The 23,697-nt window shown below is 46.7% G+C and overlaps 1 protein-coding gene across 2 annotated transcripts; it reads right to left on the bottom strand.

Annotated features, from left to right (window-relative positions):
- Positions 1–6,759: 6,759 nt before the first annotated feature.
- On the bottom strand, positions 6,760–22,806 carry PIDD1 (p53-induced death domain protein 1). 2 transcript variants are annotated; one of them, XM_050975401.1, is made up of 16 exons: positions 22,714–22,806; positions 20,832–21,202; positions 18,703–19,116; positions 17,839–18,042; positions 16,928–16,982; positions 16,546–16,747; positions 15,765–15,893; positions 15,289–15,468; positions 14,578–14,725; positions 13,466–13,601; positions 13,085–13,235; positions 11,630–11,753; positions 11,175–11,293; positions 10,649–10,756; positions 9,494–9,699; positions 6,760–8,769 (listed from the first exon to the last, which is right to left on the bottom strand). In XM_050975401.1, exons 2-16 carry the CDS (start codon positions 21,094–21,096, stop codon positions 8,532–8,534), a joined length of 2,679 nt encoding a protein of 892 aa, XP_050831358.1. In that variant the 5' UTR covers positions 21,097–21,202; positions 22,714–22,806; the 3' UTR covers positions 6,760–8,531. The 2 variants fall into 2 exon arrangements, with proteins under 2 accessions (XP_050831358.1, XP_050831359.1); XM_050975402.1 differs by having other exon boundaries at positions 13,157–13,235.
- Between the last annotated feature and the right edge of the window lie 891 nt (positions 22,807–23,697).

Genomic DNA, 23,697 nt, shown 5'->3' with positions numbered 1-23,697 from the left:
ATTTAAAACTGTTTGGTGCAAAATGGAGCTTCAAAAGCAGCGCTGTCTGTGTCTGACAGAAGGTGAAGGGCACAGCTCAGGACCTCCTGTGCAAAGCAACATTGTTGTCATCACGGTGCACACAGAAGCATTTAGACCAGGTCTGTGCTCTTCTCGTCACAAAGCTTGTCCTGTGTGAGTCTCAAAATTCTGCACTGCTTTCAGCCCACCTCCCAGAGGGGCTGTGGGCTGGTTCAGCCCTTCAAGAACATGGGTCAAGTTCAGTCTGCTGCAAAGAAAGAGGCTTTCACGAGGTCTCGCTCTTCAGTTTCCTTCCCCATTTGCATTGTTTTCTGTTTTAATAAATTGTGGGCTGCCAGTGAAATCCCCAAGTGCCTGCTGAGTGTGGTTATTAAACCAACGCTTAAAAAAGTAAAATTGGGCAAGCTTGGTCACTGCTCCCTTGTCCTGGACATGATTCTCAGACCACTGGTAGACAATTCAACTGATACATATTGAAGAGGCAGTAATGTAATTAGTACCAGTCAACATTGTTTTCTGGAAAAATCAATCCCAACCAAGCCTGGTATTGTTCTCCATTGAGACCACAGGATGTGTTGCCAAAGGTAACAGCACAGAGGTGTTAGGGGATGTATCCAGGGTATAGTCAAACAGAATGAGTAAAATGAACAAATTCACAGCTGGCCACCGGCTGGGATGGCAGGAAGCACCCAGAAACCACTGGTCTGGTTTCATTTTCTGTGCAGGTATTTGACATTACAGAAGCGAGAGAGGATGTGTGGATGCAGCTGTGCAGCTGGAGAGTGCAAGAAGGGGACAGCTTAACCCCAAACCCGGCTCTGTTGTTCCCAAAAGCTCAAGCTGCAAGATCACACTGGTGAATCCAACGTATGTAGTCTGTCTGTTCTCTCTGCCCTTTACTCCTTGAAAAGAGGCTGCAAACATCTTCTTAGTAGCTATTTGATTCAAATGCTGACCAATTAGTGGGAATAAACCCCCCGATGCTCAAAGCACAGAAGTGTGTGTTAAAAAAAAAAAAAAAAAAAAAAAAAAAAAAAAAAAAAAAAAAAGTAGAATTTTCTTCCTTTTTAAAGTGACTTTTAGAGCAGCTGGGTTGACCCTGGCATTCTAATGAGTAACATGTCATGAGCTGACTTAAACAATGGCCCAGCTCCTGCAACACATCCTGCAGGACTGGCAGCCTCCAGTAAGCACCAGCATCTCACAGTGCCCAGTCCCTGTGAGGTTCCAGCCTTAGGGCTGCCCCACACCCAGCAGCCCGGTTCCCTGCCTGTCCACAGCATGTGCCACAGCAGCAGCGCCTCAGCTCCTTTGGCAGCCAACACAGGCTCCCACGCTCAGCACAGACAACACAAGGGAAAGCAATCTCATGCCCTCCACGCTTATCTCCTGGATAAAACAGTGAGGCACTTTTGTTTATTGAGTGCTAATGAATGGCGCTGTCTTGGCTGTGAGATCGGCCTCCAGATCCCACTCTGGGCACAGCTGCTGGCAGGAAGCCACCCATTGCCCTGGGAGCCTTTCAGCAGGGTGTTCCTCCTCAACCCAGGGACAAAATGACCAACAGCTTCCCACCATATGCATCTGTCGCCATGCAGAGGTTGCGTCAGATTTATGGGGCACTGATCACTCTTTTCCTCTGCAAGTATGGCCCAAGAGTACAGATGGGTGCCAAAGAATGCAGTTTGCTCCAGAATTTTTCAATATTCCTCACCTTCCACAGCTCGTTTGTTCTTCTCCCCTTCCAGCAGCTGACAAACAACTGTGAGGAATCTGCATTGGCAGTAACCTGCATGGCTGTTTCTTGGAGGGCAGAAAGGTGTGATGGCCCCATGTTGCCAGGATGAAGTGGCTGCTGAGGACAATGTCACCCTGCCATGGGTGAAAGAGCTGGACCTCAGGCAGAGTCACAGATTCCAGGCTTGCCGCCTCACCAAGAGCTGCAGCCAGCTCCTTCAGGGTCATGTTATTTTAGGACCCCAAAAAGCTGATGGATCCATTTGTGACTGCCTCTGCCTCGCAGCCATCATTCGTGCACAGCAGTTGTCACAAAATAGCCTGTTTAAGCAGCAGGATTTTCTTTACTTTGCCCAGACTGCAAAGAAATCATCTCTTGTAAGGGACTTTTGAGGGGGAGAGACCATGTGTTCTTGTTCCTTTCAATGCATCAGGATGAAAGCCTCACCAAATCATCTGTTGTGGGGATTTTTGAGGGGGAGGCACTGTATCTTCTTGCTCCTTTCAATGCACTGGGATGAAAGCCTTACCAGGACTGTCACTCAGCCTGATGCTCCTGCAACGCATGAAGGCTGTGCAGACACCAGGAGACAGAAACCTGCAATGTTGAGAGGGAGCAGCTACAATCAATATCACAAGCCATGCTTGCTCTCAGCTCTGGCTTTGGGGAGATGCTAAGAATCACAACGGTTTCCATTCTTCTCCAACCTGGAGGGGAAAAAACCCAAAAACATTTGTCCCGAACCATTGCTTCTTCCAGAGGAAGTAAAATCTTCCGATGACGTGGCTGAAGAAGCAGAAAGGTGAAGAGTCATACCTAAGTTCATGTTCTCCCCCAGCTATCCTGTTACTACCTCCCTCATCCAGCTTTCCTGTCCTACTTCTCACTGTAATCTAAAGCTTCTCTCCATCAGCCCAACAGAGCAGAATTAGAAGAGATCTGGCTGATGACCAGGCTCATCAGCCAGGTCTCTTCTTCACATGACAGGGAGAGATGGGTGACTCCATAGGGGCTGCAGCCACCCTCTGCAATTCCACTCTCTTCTGGACATGCAGATTTGCTGTTTCTAAACCTGATGATGCTAAACACTTCCAGAAGACCAGGTCTGGCCTGTGGCAGAAACCTGACAGAAACAGCATGGCTGGGACATATCTGGGGTTACTCACACCACTGTGTGATCCTGTTCACACCCAAAGCTTTAAGTTCTTGCTGATGCCTTGGAACTGTCCCACAGGTGAGCCTGCCATACCCTAGTACCTCTTCTGATCAGGAAAAAGGTTTCCTACATTAGGATGGAAAACTCAAATAATTTCTTAAGCTTTTTGAGGGGTCTTTTAGAAATTCCAAGGTTTATTCTTGCTATTTCAAGTAGAGGGCTGGTAGGGTTGTAGAAGCATGGAAACCTAGGAGAGCTTGGCAACTAAGAGATGATGAATATTACCTTGATCTTTTCCCAAGTCACTCACTAAATGTCTGCAAACAGCATCCCTTAATCTCTCATGTCCTGTTAGTTTAATCAAACCTGCCCAACTTCATGGAATCACACAATGGATTGGATGATCACACAATGGGTTGGAAGGGATTTTAAAGATCCAACTCACCTGCCATGGGCAGGAACACCTTCCCGCTGACTGCTCTGGGTTGTGCTCAGTCTATCTTCCCTGGACTCCTGTGACCTAGCAGCAGATGACCATGCAGGGCCTGCCCCAAGGTGTGGCCCCACCAGGTGACCCAGCACATGGGACTTTGTGTACTCAGCCTGACACGCTATGAAAACAGGGCAGAGCAGATGTTTTCAAGCTTGACATGTCCAGAGTAGAAATCATGTCTCCCCCTTTGAGCAGTGCTACCTGGTTTGTTTTGGGTCACCACTGTAATTCTCAGTCCAGGAGTGAAGCTCAGCCACACGGCTTTGAGGAGCAATTCCAGCAACAGCTGCCTCCTCCCACCCTTGCAAGTGTGGTCTCCTCTTATCCACAGGGCTTCAGCAGAAACAAAATTTGCAGCCGTCCTGCTTTTCTAGAGAAAGCAAGTAGAGATGTCTGATCAGCTTCCTCTGCCTGCTTTGTTTCTCCACATGCTCTATTGCTGCTATCTCATCCTACTCTTGCCTGAGAAAGGCAGCCCCAAATCTCTTGCTCCTTTCACGTGGGAATGCATTCAGCTTTCTGTATCTTTTTACTTTTTAGAGGATTTGTTTCCCCACCAGTTTAATCAATCACTTTCTGACACAACATTTATGTTTTGGCCTAAACCTTCCACAGCAAGGAGTCAGCATTAGAACTACTCAGAATGGGGGAAAAAAGTACCCCCTTTTGCTAATTTGCAGTGACACTGGACGATTTCGTTTGGTGCCACCTAGTTGAGAAACAGTGCATGGCAACCATATATTCACAGTCTCCATCCTTTCCCAGGAGATGTAATACTTTGCTGTAAGAGTTTAAAATGCTCCGTAGAATTCACCTCTGAGCATTCCTCCTGCCCCTTGCACATTTTCCTGTTCTACCATCTCCTGTCTGGAAAAGACAAGAACTGCACTGGTATTCAGTGAGCAAACCATGCAGAAGGATCTTAGCTCCAGCCCCCTAAAAAAAACTTCTGGATCAACATACAGACCTACTGTGAGACAAGAAGAATAAAGGCATGGTCATATTGCCTATCTGGTTTCTGTTTTCCAGTCACCAGATTCTTTCAAGAAGGTACCTGGAAACTGGAACAAGGGTCAAACTCTCCTCATGGATTTTCAAGACACAGAAAAATGGTGCTTTAAGAACACAGAGTTTATTTCTGTGAAGTTCAGGAAATGAACACACACACTTAATTGCAGCGAATGCCGTTTTCTTCATTTTAACAGTACCAACTGATAAGCGTGGTGGGCTCACTTTGACACTGCTCTGGGCTGGGGTTCTGACGCACCAATGACTGAAAGCCAGCCCCACTCCCTTTCCCAGGGAAAGCTACTCTTGCTTTAAAGGCTGAAAACATGGGTGATCCTCCCTTGGGGAGAAAACAGTGAATTTAAGGACCATCAGATTTCATTTCCCTTTTAAAAACCCAAGCAGTATGACACTGCCAAGTTTGTGAGTACCAAGTAGAAGGAAATCTTACAGACTGGGTATCTTCTAATATTCTTTCCGTTTTGACATCAAGCTGAGTAGGTTCATGGCTGAGCCATCTAGTCCTCAGTGCACCACAGAGATTCCTTTCCTTTATTAGAGCAATCCTATGGATGTGCTGAGTTTTACAGCATTGCTGCCTGCCCACAGTAAACAGAGAAACTGAACACAGCCCCTGTGGGTTCGCTCTCAATTTTGTATTTCAGTCAGGTCTTTTACTGGGAATTATACAGCATTTTACTGACAGGACTGTGTAAACAGTTTAACCCTCTGCAGAACATAATCAGGCTTTCCCTTGTATTTTTTATGGAATTAACAAACTGATTTGAGCTTTGCCTGGGCTTTTATTTCTCGGGTTTTTTTTATTAATATCTGTAGGAGTTGGAAGCATCCTACCTGGATCTGTCTCCTGGCAGCTAGAGGAGTGTCATGGTTAGAAAAAACTTGAAGTGACATGTGGGAAACACCCAGGTCATTTTGCTGGAGATCTGTAAGTTTATGAAGTAGAAAAAGGTTTAATTATGACAGTTAAAGAGCTATAAATGTTACAGCCAAAAAAAGGAGGAAAAATAAATGTTCCCACTTGCAAACAGTTTCTTGCTTTACTTTTAAAATTTTTTTGCAAGTAGGCTTTTCCTGGTAAAAATTCATTTGGGACACATTGGGATCATGCACAGTAAAAACCATAAAATCTGCTAGATCATCTGTAGGACACTGTAAGGTGCATATTAGGCAGCAGGAAAAGCCAGATAGCTGAAAAGGGAAAGATACTACTCTAGTAAGTGATGAATTCATGACAGAAATCAGAAAGTAATGCCATATTTTGATTCAAAAGATAAATGCCAGGTTAGTTATTTCTTTTGCTGTCTCAACCATCTGCTGTAACTGTTATCAGCCATAGCAGTTATGGGCTTATGAAAGACTTACTGTGCCTCAAAGAGATTATTGATAAAGATAACACACCTCAAAATAATGTTTTCCATTGACTCTTCCAGCTCAAATATTTGCTGCCAAGTCAGCTGAGGAAAGAGGAGTTGAACAGTTGCTCTGATTTCCTGCCAGCACCTCAGTGTCCTCAGCTGGGTGCTTGCTTTGGTGTCACTTCAAGGAGAAAGCCAGATGCATGCAAGGAGGCCCAGCCCAGCGCCTATGGCTCAGCAGGAAAGACTGGAGATAACAATCCTTGTCTGGGGTACAATACTTACCTTCCCTTAAGTTATCAGCCCAAATCTTGAAGAGCTGACCTACTGATGGAACTGTCTAGGCTTTGGTATCTGCTGTTGCCTGGCCTGGCTGCAGCCCATCATGAGAATAACCTGTACACCTGGCACTAACCTTCCTCTCTCTTGGCACCAAACTGTTTTCCAGAAGAGGTGTAGCTCTGCTGATGCCTGGATGAGTCCTCCACAAAGTCCAGCCTACCTATCCTTTATTCCAGCATCGCCTAACTCAGCTCTGGTCAGACTATCACAAATGGAAAGCTAAGTGCAGCCAAGCTCCATCCTGTTGTAGCTGTGGATGCTACCTTGTGCTTCCTGTAGACTTCTCCTGCACCTTCACCAGAGAACAGGCTTACCCTACATGCTGTCCCTTCTAGATTAGCCTTGTTGTTCCCTAGACCTGCTCGACCTGAGCCTCAGCTCATTCCCTGAACATTGTTTCCTGGCCTAGTCCCACTGCAGCAAAGCCACCCTCCAGGGACACCATTAACTCAGCTGCAGTCTGTCTGTCCTGTGCTTTGCAACCAGCAGTACCCAAACAGGAGCTCTTCTCCCATTTCTGCACAGCACAGCCAGGCTCACCTGTGTTCTCCTGCCAGCAGGTTTAAAGGGACCAGTCTCCATCTCACTCAAGGCATTTATGGAATAGCAGACCATGCTGTGAAACAGTTAAGTGCTTATTTTATTTCCAGTGAGAGCAATATGCTCAAATGTATCTCTCCAAAACTGGAGGAAAGAACAAATACCTTGTTGGTATCCATGAAAATTACAAACAATAACATATGACACAGAATACAAGAGAAAATGTACATTCAAAAGAGCACTGCTGACTTCAACCCAGCATGAGAATTGGGGCAGCACAACCTAAGAAACCAGATCTGTGGGAGTCCCTAGGCCCAAAGTGACAGCTCAAATCTGCAAGTACTTGCCCAGTGCTCTGGCTGGACAGTAAGCACTCCGTAGCCTGAGATGTTGGAACAGCTCTAAATTAGAGAAAAAGCAGAACAATTTTATGCCTCTCTTTCAGTAATACTGATGGCAGGTCTGAAGCAGCATCAGGGAAGCCACCAATGATTCTTCATGAGGGGAAGAAAATGCCAGAATTTATCCAACCTGCAACTGCACATTGACTTTGGGTTGTGCAACTTGGCATTTTTAAACACACTTTTGTTTTTTCAGACTAAGAACAGCCCTTTAAATAATGTTTAGAGAGCTATGCTGAATTCAAACCCATCTTGAAAGACTTGAATTTACTTAAATGACAGTAGTCTTTCAAAAAGTTTGCATGTAATTTTCCACTGTCACTAGTGGGTCATTAACTGAGGGCCATTATGAGATGGGGAACAGGAAGAGAAGGGCACCTCAGTAATAAATCATTGAGCAGCTAAAAAGCAGCAAATGCTCCCAGCCTTATACAAGATATTCAGACTGAAAAACTAGGAAGTTAGCTCAGCATGGCTCATGCCAAACACTCAACAGTGCCTTATTTCACAGCTGGTCAGACCAGTTTTTAAAATGCAAATTAAAGTCACACTTTTCCCCAAACTTCAGGAGGGGGTCACACCTTCACCCCTACACTGTCACATTTCACTGGGAAGATATGAGGACTACTCCTTGGAAACTGCAAGGGAAATTTTAATTGCACTTAAACTAGAGTCTGTCCCAGAAGAGATAATGGATTTTTACTTTTTTTATAAAATAAAACTGGAACTTTGTCAAAGATCAGCAGTATGTAGGTGTCGTCTAAAAAGGTGCTTGCAGGTGCAGCAGGCTATTTGTTTCATGATAGCTTTTGGAGCAAAACCAAAAAAAAAAAAAAAGAGTAATTTTTCTAGAAATCAGTTTCTTCTTTCTTCCCCACAAATACTTAGGTTTTGTTTGGACTTAAGGGAACTGGAAGAGATTTGGATTTTCATGGGGAATACAGTTCACGTTTTCATGTGAGCAGAACACATCATTGACAGAAATGGCTGAACAGTCCCCACCACATCACAGGTCTTCATAACATGACTGCACCTCCACTCTCCTATCAAGCACTGGAGCACAAATGGACCCAAATGCTCACACACAGTGTTTCCATTAGTGTTTCCAGTTTCAGGAATAAGTTATAAATAAATACATGTAATATGAGTATTAACTCATCAAACACTACTTAAGCCACTACTCAGCTGACAGACAAAAACTTCAGTCTCTAAACTTCTCCACATTCCTGAAAGCTAAAGCTGAAGGTCACAAAGTGGTAGTAGAAAAAAGGTTCATAAATGCACTCTAAACTTCCTGGGATTGGCAGAAGTGGCACATGAGCACAGACCCGGGAGAATCAATGCCCATCTCCTCAGGAAGACACAGGCCCTTGAGGAGGGAGCAGTCCCCAGGCACCATCACTCTGGGTACACAGAAGGGTCCCACACAAACTCCATTTTTCTCTGCTAGGTGCTACATGATGGCTATTGCAGAGTCCTCAGTGCTGCTCTCCTGCCCCAGGCCCAGCCGGCGGATGGACTCGCTGTATTTCTGCCGCCCCAGCTCAATGATGGTTTCAACCTCATCAGCGATGTCCTGGCGGCCACTCTCCTTCAGGGCTGTGATCAGCTTGCTCACACAGTCAGGATCCTCTGAGTTCTGCTGAGCCCACGAGAAAAGCATGTCCAGGATCTGCTTGTTGAGGTCCTCTCTGAAGAAAGGAGGAAAGACAGAAGTAACCAACACGCTCTCCTGAGCAGCAAACCAAAGAGACCTTACCTAAGTGCCAGCCATGGCTAGAGCCTTAAAGAAGCTTTCCAGACAAACAAAGCATAGTGGGCCTGCCTCTTTCCTACACAGCATACAGGAGTTGCAGTTCCCACATGAATGTATCTCTATAAAATATTTTCCTAATAGAAGTATCAAATTAAGGCATTCTGCTTTTGAATATAATTTCCTTACAGGAACACTAGTTTGATTATAACAAGTCTAATTCTCTCCTACTGCTTTGGCTTTTTGGTCAGACTGCATGGCCCGTGATGTACCACAAGCTCTTTTGGATTAACAATGATATTCACTATTAAAGCCATAGATCATTTCTCTTTGTAAGAGATGGAGTCTGGCCAGAAATCCAATCATAGAACAAAACAGGAATGCAACTCAGCTGAACTACAAAGCTCATCAGGTTTGTTATTTCCCATTTTGTTTTTCAAACAAAAAACTTTATTTTATAATGGCAAGAGAACATAATCAGTTTCCCATTATAAAAGGTATTCTTTTCAGATGAATCATTAGTCAACCCATCTTTAATCCAGAGAAACTATTGCAGTGGAAGAACTTTCAACCACCCATGCATTGATTTATACTATTACACTGCAGACAGATGTACAGACATTTATAATGCATCACTGTTGGTTACTGTGTCCTATTCTCACCTGTTATTGTATCCTATGCGCTCAATCTGCTGGTAGGTCAGGCCCAGGTTGAGGCCGATGCTCTGCCAGTCAGCTCCCACACGCCTAGCAATGCTCAGCAGGTTTGCCTGTGTCAGGTAGCCAGTCTCAGCATTGCCCAGGTTCAAGGGAGGGAAGGAGAAGCCATACAGGGGACCGGGGTTCTCATCCCACCGCGGTTTCAGTTGCTGTGTCACAAAGGAGAGAGAAAGTACATTCTTTCTTTTCATAGAGGACAGTGTGCGGCCACTCAGTCTCCACAGTGAAATCTCCTCCCTTCTACTGGGGAGAAAGGAAGTACTTGGGGCTGAAGGGTCAGACTGAAAGAAGCAAGGAGGACTTACACTGGCAATGACCAACAATGCTCACTGCCTCAGGAAAAGATCAAATTGTAATGCTCACAGTCATAGCCCACATCGGAAATTTCCTTTCTTGCATTTATAGAGCAGGTTAAAATGAGCCACATCCCTGAAGCATATTTGCCTCAGCAATAAGAGAATACTTAGTGTGCATTTGTAGTTGAGGTTACATGTGCCAGAAAGGGATGTGAGATCATCACACGTGATCCAAAGGGAAGTATTCAGCCTACCAAGGTATTTATTGATTTAGGCTTCTGAAATGTCACTTAAATTCTGTAACCAAAAGTTGCATTTCTCACTGTAACCTACAACCCAGACTTTAAGGCTCACAGCAGAATACCTACACTCAATGTCTATGTTCAAGTCCAGCAGAACTACCTCATCCTATTCCTTTCTTTTTTTCTGCTGCATGAGCTGTGTGACTACGAAATTTATAAACAAAACAGACACTTCCCTTAATTACAGCAAACTTCCTTGCATACTACATTCTCATTTATTCAAAGGATCCACCCTCTCTGACTCTGACCACCCACCCAACAAGCCTGTGCTTAACAGACAAGATGAGCAGGAGAGGTGGAGACCACTCCCAGCTCTTCATTTTCTCATATCAGAAGAGCTCGCTCACAGGGAGTGCAAAATCTCCACCATGACAAGGCTGGGCAGCTATTCCTTGTGATCATTCATTGCATGCCTTCTCATGGAGGAAACAAAATTAGCTGAGCAGAAATGCCATGCTCTTACCCCATCTAGAATAATTTTTCTGTAGGAGACAACTCACAGGCAGTTTGATGGGCAGAGTAGCAAGCCAGAGGGAGTCTGGACCTTTTCTCCTCCTGCTGGCATCTTCAGGGATGCTGTCTGGAACTGCCCCTCGGTAGAAAGAGACCTTTGCAAAGAGAAAGCATGCAGTGAGGGTCTGATTCAAGCACAGTGGCCCAGCCTATTGGCACCATGTCTTTTCTGTTTGGGAAAGCATGAATTCAGCATTCTCAGCTATCCTCAGCCCACAAATATGGCCTCTCAATTATGTGTAACTGGGAGGAGCACTGAGGCTCTGCCATAAAGGCTGGACTTCATACCAACACCCCAAAAATTAATGGCAGCAATATAAGTCAGAGAGTTAAGTGATGAGTGATCCTTTGAGATTACACTTCTTGACTGTTCAGAGTTTAGTCAGTGAAATGCAAAGCCAGAGAAAGAGGGTAAGAAAAGAGTCATGCCCAGCACTCAGAGATTATTATAATGAGTATTGTAAAAGCAATCATGAAGGAGGAAACAAGAAGTCAGTGTAACTGGTTGTTCACCTGGCCTTTTACAGCTTGGCCTTTTCTGTCCACAGGGGAGGTCACATAGATTTCCTTCATGTTCTTCAAGTGGGAGTAAAAAATAAATGAGAGACGTCCATCCACGCAGTCAGGGCGATCTGTGCAGAGAAGCACAAAACATTCAACTTGTGGAGAAAAGTGTGCAGAAGCAGACCAGTCATAAAAATAAACCCACCTGGCTACTGCCCTCTGCAGGTTTACAAGAGCATGAGAAGAAATGAAAGTCTGCAAACAGCACTTTCGTAAGGAAAAGTAGACAGAAAAGTTATGTGACCAGAGAATGTGACAAGTTCAATATCCAGGGGCTGCCTGCTGTGAGTAGGGAGCGAGCTGGAGACAGAGAGGAATGCCATGGAGGAGTACAGCCCACGGCAGAAACATGTCTAGGGCCAGAGCAGGACAAGAGGAGCAGAACGAGCCCAGTACTGCCATACCCATATCAATGCTGATGCCTCGCTCAAAAGCTGCAAAAAATTGCTCTCCCTCAAACATCTCCACCATGTCGGATGGCTCAGGTCCTCGATATCGGTCCTGCAGCTTCTTCAGCACTGGGTCAACCTGACAAGGATGACAGTGTTTGGTCAGAAGCACATCTGTCCCCCAGCCCATGTTTCTATACCCATGATGTTCCTCTCACCTTCAACGGGGAAGACTAATTTACATGAAAAGGATGTAAACAAATGAACAAAGACCCATTAAAAAAGCATTTCAGCACTGTCTCTGTTTTTTAACAGGCCTTTTTAACTTCAAAGACAAGGAAGGATTTACTTGCTACCATATCCCACTCACTATTCAAATACATTTTCTCTGCAAAAAGACACATGCTACAATAGCACACCACTGAGGACACCAGAAAGCTCATTTTGGCTTTGTAGCCTATGATCACAATGGCAGGGCAAGAGTCAGATTAGATTCTTTCTATTTGTAACAGTAAACTTCTCTCACTCCCTGACCATTCCCAGCAGGATAACAGACACACCCAACCAACCATCTCACTGTCATTGATGCCTCCTCTGGAGACAGTTTTAGCCCACAACCCTATATAAAAAATCCTTGCAGATGTTTGTGTCCACAGGTCACTTTACTACAGGAGCACAGGTAAAGAGAAGGAGCAACCAGAGCAGAGAATTGTGCAGAGCTGGATATGCAGCCCAGTAGTGGCAGTCTGATAAAATAAACCTCACCAAGCTGCACTGCCTGCCAAGGGACATGTTCTCCACAGCTGCACACTCATGCTTACATTAACCTGAAACAACACTGCTGAGGGCTGAAAACCCTAGGAAGAAGCAGCAGAAGAGAATGCATGAGCACTTCCCATCTCCTTCTTGACAAAGTCAGCCAGATTAGCTCACACTCATCGCATAAATTAACCTCGTGTTGCATTAAAGCAGATTAAGGAGTGCTCATATGTTCTGTTCCAGTGCTTCCAGAACTGAGAACAGCAAGGAACATATGGAAAATTACCATTTCTAACCACTCCAGCTGAAAACAAAGCAGTGCTGCTGCCCACACCACTAGCCCATGTCAGACAAGTGACATGTAAACTTTGACTTAAATTTAAGGCAACATGTTTTACCTCATGTTTGCTGGATTGTAATAGCATATACATGGCCAGTAACTGTGGTTCAGCTGATTTTAGCAGCCCAGTCCTCAGGGTTTGCAGGAAAGGAAATCAATGCATGGCATTTGCCACTGCATAGAATGAGGTTTTTTTCTTCCCCCAGCTCCCTGTGAGTCATCAGTATCACACCACCAACAGTGTGGTGACAGCATACCCCAGCCATGACTCTGGGGTGGTGAACAGGACCCTTCAGTGCACTGCTGCCTTTACATCCTACAAAGGGAAGCCTGGGAAGCTCAGGAGCAAGGCAGTGCAACCCAGATCAGACCTTGTGCTTGGGGACACACTGTAGCAGGACTTGCTCGGGATCCCTCTTCCTCTGCAGCGCAATGAAGTTCACCTGGTACAGACGCAGCCGCTCATAGACCTTCTTGGCAATGCCTCCAATGTAGGTCTTGGTGGTGTACCACAGCCAGTACCTGGAGACAGGGAATTAAAAAAAATGAGGGACCCTACCCAGAGAAAGGTACCTGTGTCACACCCACACGATTGGAAAGAATGACAGGTAGAGACAAAATGCTACACTGGGCCTGACTTGTAAAAGGATGAGGGAACAGACAGAATTAATGTCATGGCCTCTGGTCAGAGTGCTGGAAAAGCAAGGCAGAGGAACATCCCATCTTTTCCTCAGGACTAATCTTGTACTTACCAGGAGAAGTGAGTGACTTCAAACACTGCATAAAGATGGGTGAATTGCAGCACAACCTCACTGGTGATGTCATTCCAGGTTTGGCCCTCCAGGTCTCCATGGAGTATATGCAGCCTTGACCGATCCAAATTCAGTCCTAAGGACACCAATGATCAAGAGATGCTATATGCAGCAGAAACCTTTATTCATGGCTTTACAAACCCAGCCACAGGTTTGGGTGATTTACTTTTTAAAGACACCGAGTAAGGGTTCACAGCCTTCTCTTCAGCATCCAGGACTGAACTTTGGTCAAAGAAGAGCAGCAATAAAAGGACCAAGTTATCCCAGTGCTTTTGGGATATTCTGGAAAAATATGCAGATATTCCCACCAACAGATTCATTAGACAAGTCACTAAAATCTAGGGTTATTAATTAAGTTCTGTCTCTTTCTAATGTATATCTCACAGACTTTTCAATCCTGATGCACTTCAGGCATACAAACACCTGGTGATGTTATAATGAAGGCCATGTATTTCTTTACAAGAAAACCAGGAGAGGTCAAAGAAAATAGGAGTAAGGAGACTGAGGATACTCAGCAAACAGAGGAATGCTTGGCATGACTGAGGCTGTTTTTAGCAGTTTTCAGAGTGGGATGTGGCTCTGCATACAATCATACATTTTTAAATGCAGTGGCCCAGCACCTGATTCATATGCAAGAAAAAGAGCAGGCAGACCCCTGGAGGCAGCATTCATTTCTTGCTTCAAGCTATTCCCAATCATGAATCAAAGCCCTTTTACAATGCAGCTCTCCAGCAGGCAGGAGTGCCTCTCCAATCCACCACAGTAAAACCAGCAGTTAAAATACACATGTGGTTTGGCAGAGAAATCCTTTTGCCAAGACCATTCTCCCAGCTTGTCTGGTCTGTGAACCCCAGCCCTGATCTGATGGACCTGAACTACCTTCAGCTCCCACCGCTCTGCACCACCACACAGTCAGCGGACACACCTTGCTGTTCCTGCAGGAAAAGCAGCAAGCTTTATTAACAACAGGAGAGGCAAATAAAATTCTCTCTTGCCCTTTGTGGTTTTCTAGATACGGCATTTCCCTTTGACAATTTTGGGAATAAGCTGACCTGTGACCCCGGGTGGAAGAGGCAGCTGAATTCTCACTGGCTTGAGAAAATCCACCGTGGCGTCCTGGGAGAGGTAGAGCAAGGGACTAGCTCTGCACTCTGCATGGGCTGTGATTTCCTGTATCTCTTCTGCAGAGACTGAGAGCACCTGGATGTGGCAGACAGCACAGTGAGCAGAGCAGTCAGGCACCAAATTCCCACACTGCTCACTCAGTTCAGCAGGCAGCAGGCAAATGCTGCTCTTGCTGCAGGGCCCATTGAGAAATAAAGCACAGTGAACTTCAGCTGAAGTCTGGCAACCTGTCGGGCTGGGATGGACTTAAAGTATTACAAGAGCATCTCACAGCTCGACAGAACAATTCATTTTAGTGGGGTGATTTTAGAATTAGATCCACATTAGATTCTCCCACCATTCCCAATTCTCACTGAGCTGTTTTGTTATGGTCAGTTTTGCAAGGGAAAAAGAGGCAAAATCTTTTTGTGCTCCCTTCATAGCAGCTACACGCTGGTCTGCTGGAGATCCCTTTCCCACCCAGGGCAGCACAGAGGAAGGCCCATATTGCATGGAAGTGAAGAGAGAAGGTGATCTGAGATGGGTCAGCCCATGAAGCAACCACATCTAGACATGAATTACCCCAAGGCATCTCTGCTTAGTTCTGTACTGAACATGAGAAAACAGCTGTACCAGAGCTCACCAAAAAGCATGCATACCTGCAGCTTGACACTACGAGGCTCTTTGGTGGCTCCAGGAGGAAAGATCACTTTGATGTTTGGATCCACGCTGGAAAAGAGCAATGTCCCCTCTGCTGGCACTTTGCATTCATTTTGGACAAGTCGAGACACAACAAGGAACCAAGAGAAGTGAAGGACACAACAATGGGCCACACACTTCTGTGACAAAGGACATAGAAGAAAACATATAGGCATATAACTTAATATAATAAAGGCAGGAAAATGAGTACCAGCCAAGCAGAAGAAAGTACTAAATCAGGGATGAAACATGGCAGGATGCAACTCATCAACTCTCTCCATGAGAAAGGGAACCTGGAGCTGAAATCCACTACATTTTATTGCAGCTGGTGAAAACACAGCTCATGAGATGTTTCAAATACATTTACTCTTAACTGGGCACAACCAAAGAAGGGAACAGGAGCAAAGTGTGTCACTGGTAATTTCAATCTGCTCACCTTTGATTTTCTCTTCTGCTTCACTCTCGTTTTCAGATCACTCCAGCTCTGCCCACAGAAGGTCCGAACTACCACCTCATGCTGGTGAGGGGTTTGAGGTGAGATATATGGCATCCAGATCTGCACCTCCTGGCAAAAAAGCATTCCTGTGAGACACCAATTGAAAGGATAAAACCAAGGCCAGCTCTGCTCTGTGGCTCCCTATGCAGACGAGGGAGGGCAGAGCATGGTCTGTATGCAGGGAATCAAAGAACCTGCTCTGTCCTGCGGTCTCCAGGGAGGCAACAGGAAATGTCAGGTCTGCTATGGACTTTGATGGTAGGAAAGGTTCAGCACCTTCTGAGCAAAAAGGGCAAAGCAACCTTTGCACTAAGCTGCTGTCAGTCATTATGGGCCTGGTAGGTGGTGTGACTACTCCCCAGCTTGAATGCAAACCACGCAATCAGACTCTTAGACAAGGATGCAAACCATTTTCCTTCCAAGTTAAGGCCAGACGCTGGACTTATCCTCTGTTAGAGCAGGGGGGTTGTGAGGGAGAAAGGTTATTTAGCTCAGCTCAACCAGGAGCAGTGGGGAAGGTGCCAGATCAGCACAGTATCAGAGAAGCTGGCTGCCTCCTTTCTCTCTGCAGCAGGGCTTCTTTGAAAGGGGGTCCTGCAGCTACTTAAAAGGACCAGGGATGGGGGGGAACTGTCTCACAAGTCCCAAAAGGTGCTCTCAGAAGACTACTCAGCTACTGCAAAGGCAAATTCATCAGGAGGTGACCTGGGTGTATCCTCACCTGCTGGAATTGGATCCCATGAGGATGCAGCTCCAGGACTCTACTCAGCAGGACATCATGGTGTCTCAGCTTTACCCACTGCGGATCCGGCGTGAGGGATCGGAAGTGGATCCGCAGTGGAGCAGAGGCAGCCCCCGGCGGAAAGTAGAAATTGATGCCACAGGCCAGGAACACTCTGCAGCCTTCAGAGGTGACAATAAAGCTTCCAGAAGACATGCATGAATTTATGACATTGTGTAGTGACTTCAGCCCTCCAAAGATCAACAGAATAATCTCATACTTGTGTTTCACAGGCCTACTGAGGTTATAGGCTCCTATACATTCCTGCAATACCCACTATGCACCTTGTCTGTAAAGTAAAGTCTTAATAACAGGGGCTTACCTGCCCTCTCCTGATGAAAGGAAGAGTCTTTTTAGCCTTCCGGTACTGGGTTTATCTGTGGCAATAAGAAGATTTAGGTAGGAGAAAGAGACAGAGGTTACTTAAACCAAGGTAGACAAAGAAAGGCTGAACAGTTTTGGCTTAATCCTAATCTGACAGAAGTCGTTAATGGAATTCTGGTCACCCTGCAGTGGGCCCCAGAACACACTGCAGCAAGAGGATGGCATGTGGTTTCGAGGTCCCAGGACATACTGAAAATGCTAGCTCTCCCCCAGGGAAACTCAGAAGCATAGGGAATTCAAAAATATTTCAGTTTACCTCTGCAGCTCTCAGAGCCATGTTTGATTGCCTGGGGCCACCCTGGGAATCAGTGCTTGCTCTTGTGAACATCAGCACCACTGGGAAACCCTGCTCAGAATCCTGCTCACTTCATCACCTTCTTCTTAGACTAAGAGCTGCTCCTCTGCAGTCTGTGAACTTCAGGAAAGCAGGAGGTAACTGCACACCAGAATGACCCCTTGCTGTTCTGAGAGACTCTAGCATGAGCCACCACAGCCTTAGGGCCATGCAGCAAGTCCAGGAACTGGTGCTCACCTCTGCTAAAAAGGTTGGACCCCTTTAGGGACCACTCCTGATCTGTTTCCTGTGAGACCCATTTTCACTTCTACTATAAAACCCTACCAAGAAAGCCCAATTCCAGGGACCACTGAGCCCTTCAGACTGGGATAAGCCTCATAAAAACATAACTAATACTGTCTGTATCCTTACAACTTAATAATTTTTCCAGAGAAATAAATGCTGATCTGATTCCCCCCCTGCTTGTCTTCTCTAATCCAAACCCATCTACACCATGCTGGGTTGAGTGAGGGAACAGCTGGGCAGAACACACAGCACAGAAGCCTTGCAATTACCAGCCTGCGGGGACGGTTCCGTTTCTCCCAAGGGATTGCCTCGGACGTGCACGAATGGCAAGGTCTGGATCTCAGCAGGGATGGCACGGAGGCAGTTGTTCTGCAGATCAAGTCTGGACAAGTTGGGCAGGCTGGCAAGCGAGGCAGGGACTGTCACCAGGAGATTGCTGTGGAGATGCAGCCGACGCAGAGACTTCAAATTGGCTGCAGGTTGGAACAAGAAGTGACCCCCCATCCGTGCTGTTAATTGCATTGCATATCAGCTCGAACCCTCCCTCTCTCGTCAGCCCATGTAAACATACACATAATGAGGGAAAAGCACAGAAGTTTAACATCCCTTTAGCTCACAAAATAAAGGAGTGCAAGGAATTAGCTGAGAGGAAACACAGCCTCCTCTGTCTTCTGCTTTTCAGCTACAAGTAAGACAGCTCTGTAACAGCATCAAAAACAACCTCGGTCACAAAGTAATAGAGGAACCAGGAAGCTGAGCAGCAAAAGTCAGAGTCCGGTTCTGTGGAATGATCCACACTGAACAGTGTGATTTCAAGCCCAGATTCTCATCCCATCAAACCTCAGCTCTTCTGCTACCCAAAACCAGCCAGGCCAGATCCTCAGTCATTGTAAATTGTATTGAAATCTCAGCAGTGTTGCTGATTCATAGAAACAGAAAGTGTGGTCCAGAGAGTTGTTAATGCTCAAAGGCACTGACTGAACCAAGCACGATCCTTCTGGACACCACTTCCATTTGGTTCCAATATGGAATGGTTTATGCTAACAACTCTGGGGATAGAGACCAAGGGTCTCAGAGGTTGTACCAAAAGCTGGGCAAGTCCATGACTTTCTCTTCCCCAGTAAAATACATACCTAGGGAGTCTGGGATGCTCGATAAGCGATTCCCAGAGAGATCCAGCTCTGTGCAGTTGTGCAGATTCCCAACTTCTTCAGGGAGCAATTCCAAACCATTTTCTGAAAGATCCAGATCCTGCAGCATTGATAGCTCCCCAATGCTCTGAGGTAGGTCTTTCAGATGATTTTTCATTGCAGAGAAGTAAGTAAGTTTGGTCAGACAGCCAAAGTCCTCAGGAAGTGTCACCAGGCTGTTGTGACTCACCAGGAGCACACGGAGGCTGGGGAGGTGGAGAATGCAGCTTGGCAAGGTGGAGAGTCTATTGAAGCTGAGATCCAGGTGGGTGAGACACCTGAGGTTCCCAAAGTCTGGTGGCAAGCTTGTCAGGGAGCCATGCTGATAGGAACCAAACTCATCCCTAGCATGGCCACCTGGGTGGAGGGAAGTGGAAGAAGAGGTCAGTATGCTACCAGGAGAGCTCACCAGCCTCATGTGATACTCAGCACAGAGATCCACAAGATTGGGAGTTACTGGTAGCAATGAGCAGCACTAATCACAAAGTACTCAGGGAAGCGAGTTTTCTGCTCCATGCCTCAGTTTCCTGATTAGTGAAAGGGGTGTAACAGTGAAGAGCTGTTAAGAAATCAGGAGATGCCACAGTGAACCAGTACAGTCTGCTAAACACATCTGGAGTCAAAGCTCAGAATGAGCCAGGCCACCCCACACATTTACCACACTTCAGCAGGGTGGCCCATACACCTCCAAGATCCCACTCTTCTTCCCTACTACCAGTGGCCAACACACAACATTTTATGGATCAAGGAAATAGTCCTTGCCTCAAGGATTTATCCATATTGCTGAGAAGCAAACAGCCCTGAGGACTGAAATCTGCCCTTGCAAGACTGGAGGGCACACCTGAGGAAAGAGCAGTGAAAATGTGGAGGGAAAGTAGCTAGTTCAGTATTTTGAAGAGCAGACAGCACAGAGAGGGAAGAATCAAAGTCCCATATGCCAGCTTGTGACACTCAAATTAGAGAAGGGCTGGACCCCCTGGAAAATAACTTGAGCAAACAAAAGGAAACTTCCAAACTTTTCCACTTATTCATTGTTTCATACCCCTTCTCTACTGTTTTCTATTTATATCCTTATACAGCAGAGGGCACCAATTTTTTTTTTTTTGGCTGCATTATGGTATAAAATGAGAACAACCAAACAGGCACATTGCATTTTGAACATAAGATTTTACTGAACTACTTTATTGCACTTCAGGATGCTCAGGGTGTGTGTACATCTCACAAAACCAGACTGATAAAAGGTACTGCTGTTATTGCCACCTTACTAAAGGGGGGAAAAGGTAAATCAAATTATTCACATGAGAAATTTGTGACAGATATAGAAACAAACCTCAGACTTCTCAGTTTTCAGCTGGAACCCTGAATTCTGCCCCTAAACTCCCCCTTTTTGTTCTCATTTATTTTTAAAATTCTACCTCCCTAAGAGCAAATTATTCAGTCTGATACAGAAATTATACAAATTGTATTGATATCCTACCACAATAAATAGATGAGACAGTCAAATAATGATCTAATATTTATAGCTCTAACAGTTATTACACTTTGCCAAATTACATACACACCCTGTGTCCTACTTGAGATAAAATGTTGAACAGCCTCTTCTGATCTGTCTTGAACTTTGCTAAACCTACAGTCAATGACAGTAAGCAAGGATTAAGCATGGATTGATTCAGACAGAAACACAAAAAATACAGCTTATTATACTCTCAAAAATGAAATAGGGGCTGAACAGTCACCAAAAGATTCAACACCTTTCAATCCCCCTCTTCTTGCATAACTGCAAAAATGCTCTTCTAGAGAATGGCTACAGAAAATGCTGCAGCATCAACCCAATGAGACTCCAAAACCCCAGTCCCCAGGCAGCTGTAAAAACAAAGGGAGGAAATAAGAGTCCAGAAGCTGTATCTTGTTGAAATCTGCATTCAGCTCTGAGCAAGGCTGGGCCAAAGCTGAGGTAAGGGGCACTGGAACGAAACACTTCCAAGGACAGTTTATCCTGCAGATATGGAGAAAAGGATTAACAAAAAATCTGAGCCTAGAAAAGCTGGATGGTGATGGGCCCCAGAATTTACCTTTAAGTACCAGGGATTTCAGGTGCTTCAGATGAGGAAAGCAGCCCAGTGTGGTGTCAAGGAGGCAATCGTTGCTGCTGAGCCGGAGGAACTCAATCTGGACCAGCTCTCCTTGCTGCTCCTTGAACAGCTGGAGGAAACGGCGGCAGCCGTCAGGATAAACGTCCAGGTTCAGTCTGTTGTCAGCGAGGCAGGAGCCAGCGAGGGCAGGAGCCCCCAAAGTCCCCTCCCCGCACTCATCCCTGAGCCCCAGTAGCTCTGCCATCTTCTGCCTCTCATCCACAGGGTCCAGACATGCTCTGACTTGCCAGGCAGGCAGGCACTGGCAGCACCACAAGGCAGCTGGGACAAGGAGAGGAGGAAAGATGGCTCTGAAAAAGAACACAAGTGCACAATGAAGGCTCCTGCCCCAGTCCAGAGTGGCTGAAAACAGTTCATAATCACAGCAAGATGGTAGGAAAGATTACATGCATGTTACTGAAAGCTTTGGAGGCAAAGAGCACAGAAATGCAGCATGACAGATGTCACAGAGCCTTCTCCTCCTAGAGAAAACCTCTGAATTTTTCCAGTCAACATCTCAGCAGGGAATGGAGCAATTATACACCATCAGAATAAAGACCAATATTAACTTTAAAAGACATAAATGTAAATGCCTATGCCTAATGCAGATTTCAAGGTGCCTTAGTAGGAATCTTTACAAGTAGAGAAGAAAACCAGAGCAAGGAGAGCTGAGCCAGAAGCAGAGCCTGGAGGTGGCTAACAGACTGTGACAGGTCCTCATCGAGCACGGTTGTGAAACCCAGTGTCAATGGGATAAAAGGAAGTGGACAAAGGGCAGCAGAGAAAACGTGTCAGGGCCAGCGACGGGCTTAGAAAACGCCGTTGGAGGTGCAGGAGCAACACCTCCTGAGCTTGGCAATTAAACCAGCTCATGGTGTGAATATCAGGAGCTCTCTGTAAACCCTGCCATGGATCAAATTGGTAAATAGAAGTTTCCTCTGAATGATGCAGAATTAGAACAAACTTGGCTCTAACATCCGAGGCCAGGCAGGCCAGAAACAAGATAACACCCTGAAGAGCAGTGCTTTTACTGTTAGCCTGTGGGACACAGCAGCACTGATGTTCACAAGGCATAGTCTGGGAGAGGCATCATCCCCTGAAAGGGCAGAAACGCCTCACCCTGAAAGGACAGAAATTAAAAGCAAGAAGGAGAGGAAGCAGAACCCAGAGGCAGCTCGCAAATTGTGCTGGGTCCTCGATGAACCCGGTTTGTGAAACTGAGGGCCAATGGGATAAAAGTGAAACTACTGCTTTAGTATAAAGGTGAGCATTTCTTACAAAGACATTGTGCACAACATGCACACAGCCCCCTTACAGACAGGTGTAAGAAAAAAGTCCATCAGCTTTGTAAAACTGTCAGCGGTGAAAGAACCAGAGGGCAGCTCCAAAAGCCACAGAGGCAGCCTCAGGGCCAACAAACACAGATAGATGTGGTGCCACAGACACCCTGAAACGCACACCAGCACATGGACACACAGTCCTTTGCATGGACACACAGGCCTTCACATGGACACACAGCCCTGCACGTGGACACACAGAGCTCTGTGCATGGACACACTACCCTACACATGGACACAGCCCTTCACATGCGCACAGCCCTTTCACATAGACACACACCCAAGCACATGGACACACAGCCCCGCACACGGACACACAGCCCCGCACACGGACACACAGCCCCGCACATGGTCGCACACAGCCGGGCCGGGCTGCCCGCAGCACCCCGTGCCCTGGCCCCGTCCCCCCGGGCGCGCTGTCCAGGCCCCGGCAGCAGCCGCAGCCGCGCCCCATGCCCGGCCGAGCACGGCCCCGCTCGTCTCACCCCTCCGCACCAGCCCCGGGCACCCGGCAGCCGGGGCTGGGCTGGGCTCTGCCCGCCACTTCCTGAAAAGTTCTCGGGAGCGGAGCCGCGATCCGGGGCGGGACGGGACGGGGGCGGTGCCAGAGGCAGTGGGACATGGGCCGGATGCTGTCGGGAACCGTATCCAGGCGTCCTGCTGCCGCAGCAAGGGCACGAAAGGAGATTTTTTTCCGACACGGCCCCGGCACCGCAGTCGGTCCCGGTTCGGCTCCCCTGGGCTCCAAGGGAGCGGGAGGCACGGGCGGCTCCGGTTGTTGTGCTTATTCCATACAAATCCAGGGAGAGAAATGGAGCAGGAGCTGCGAGCCTAATAGAGCGCAGGGCTGGGGCTGCCCTGGTGGGGGTCAGCCTCTTCTCCCAAGCAGCAAGTGGCAGGACAAGAGGACATGCTCTCCAGCTGGTGTCCAGGTTCAGGCTGGACGTCAGGAAGAATTGCTTCACAGAAAGGGTGGTCAGGCATTGGAATGAGATGCCCAGGGAAGTGGTGGAGTCACCGTCTCTGGAAGTGTTTAAGGAAAGACTGGATGTGGCACTCAGTGCCATGGTCTAGTTGACAGGGTGGTGTTTGGTCATAGGTTGGACTTGATGATCTCAGAAGGCTTTCCCAACTTACTGAGTCTGGGACTCTTGATGCAAGCTGCACATGGCCCAGAGGGAAATTTCTCTTCCTACAGGTAGTAAACAGTAACCACTGACTACTGCTCCAAGCTCTGGCTCAGTTACAACACTCTGAGTCTGGTTGTTTTCTGAGAGCACCTAACTACCACAGAAGCCCCACCACACTGGGGATCTCTGGGGCACCCCCAGGGCAGCAAGGCAGGGACAGCCACAGCCCACACAGCCCTGCTGCTGAACCAGCACTCCTGGTTTGTTTGGGTCCAATGGGTTTCAGCACGGTGTTAACTTTTTACTTCTATTCCTTTCCCCAATGCAGGAAATCAAGTG

Source organism: Serinus canaria, chromosome 5 (genome assembly GCF_022539315.1).
Source record: "Serinus canaria isolate serCan28SL12 chromosome 5, serCan2020, whole genome shotgun sequence".
NCBI classification, from domain to species: domain Eukaryota; kingdom Metazoa; phylum Chordata; class Aves; order Passeriformes; family Fringillidae; genus Serinus; species Serinus canaria.
This window is presented reverse-complemented; position numbering and strand designations above follow the sequence as displayed.

Excerpts from the sequence above, each read along its gene's own strand:
- PIDD1 (XM_050975401.1), bottom strand. The coding sequence starts at position 21,096 with ATGGCAGAGCTACTGGGGCTCAGGGATGAGTGCGGGGAGGGGACTTTG. Across the intron at positions 16,748-16,927 it reads CTTTCATCAGGAGAGGGCAG|CTTTATTGTCACCTCTGAAG; the intron begins GTAAGCCCCTGT and ends GTCTTCTGGAAG. Across the intron at positions 13,236-13,465 it reads GAAGTCACTCACTTCTCCTG|GTACTGGCTGTGGTACACCA; the intron begins GTAAGTACAAGA and ends CCCTGTCTCCAG.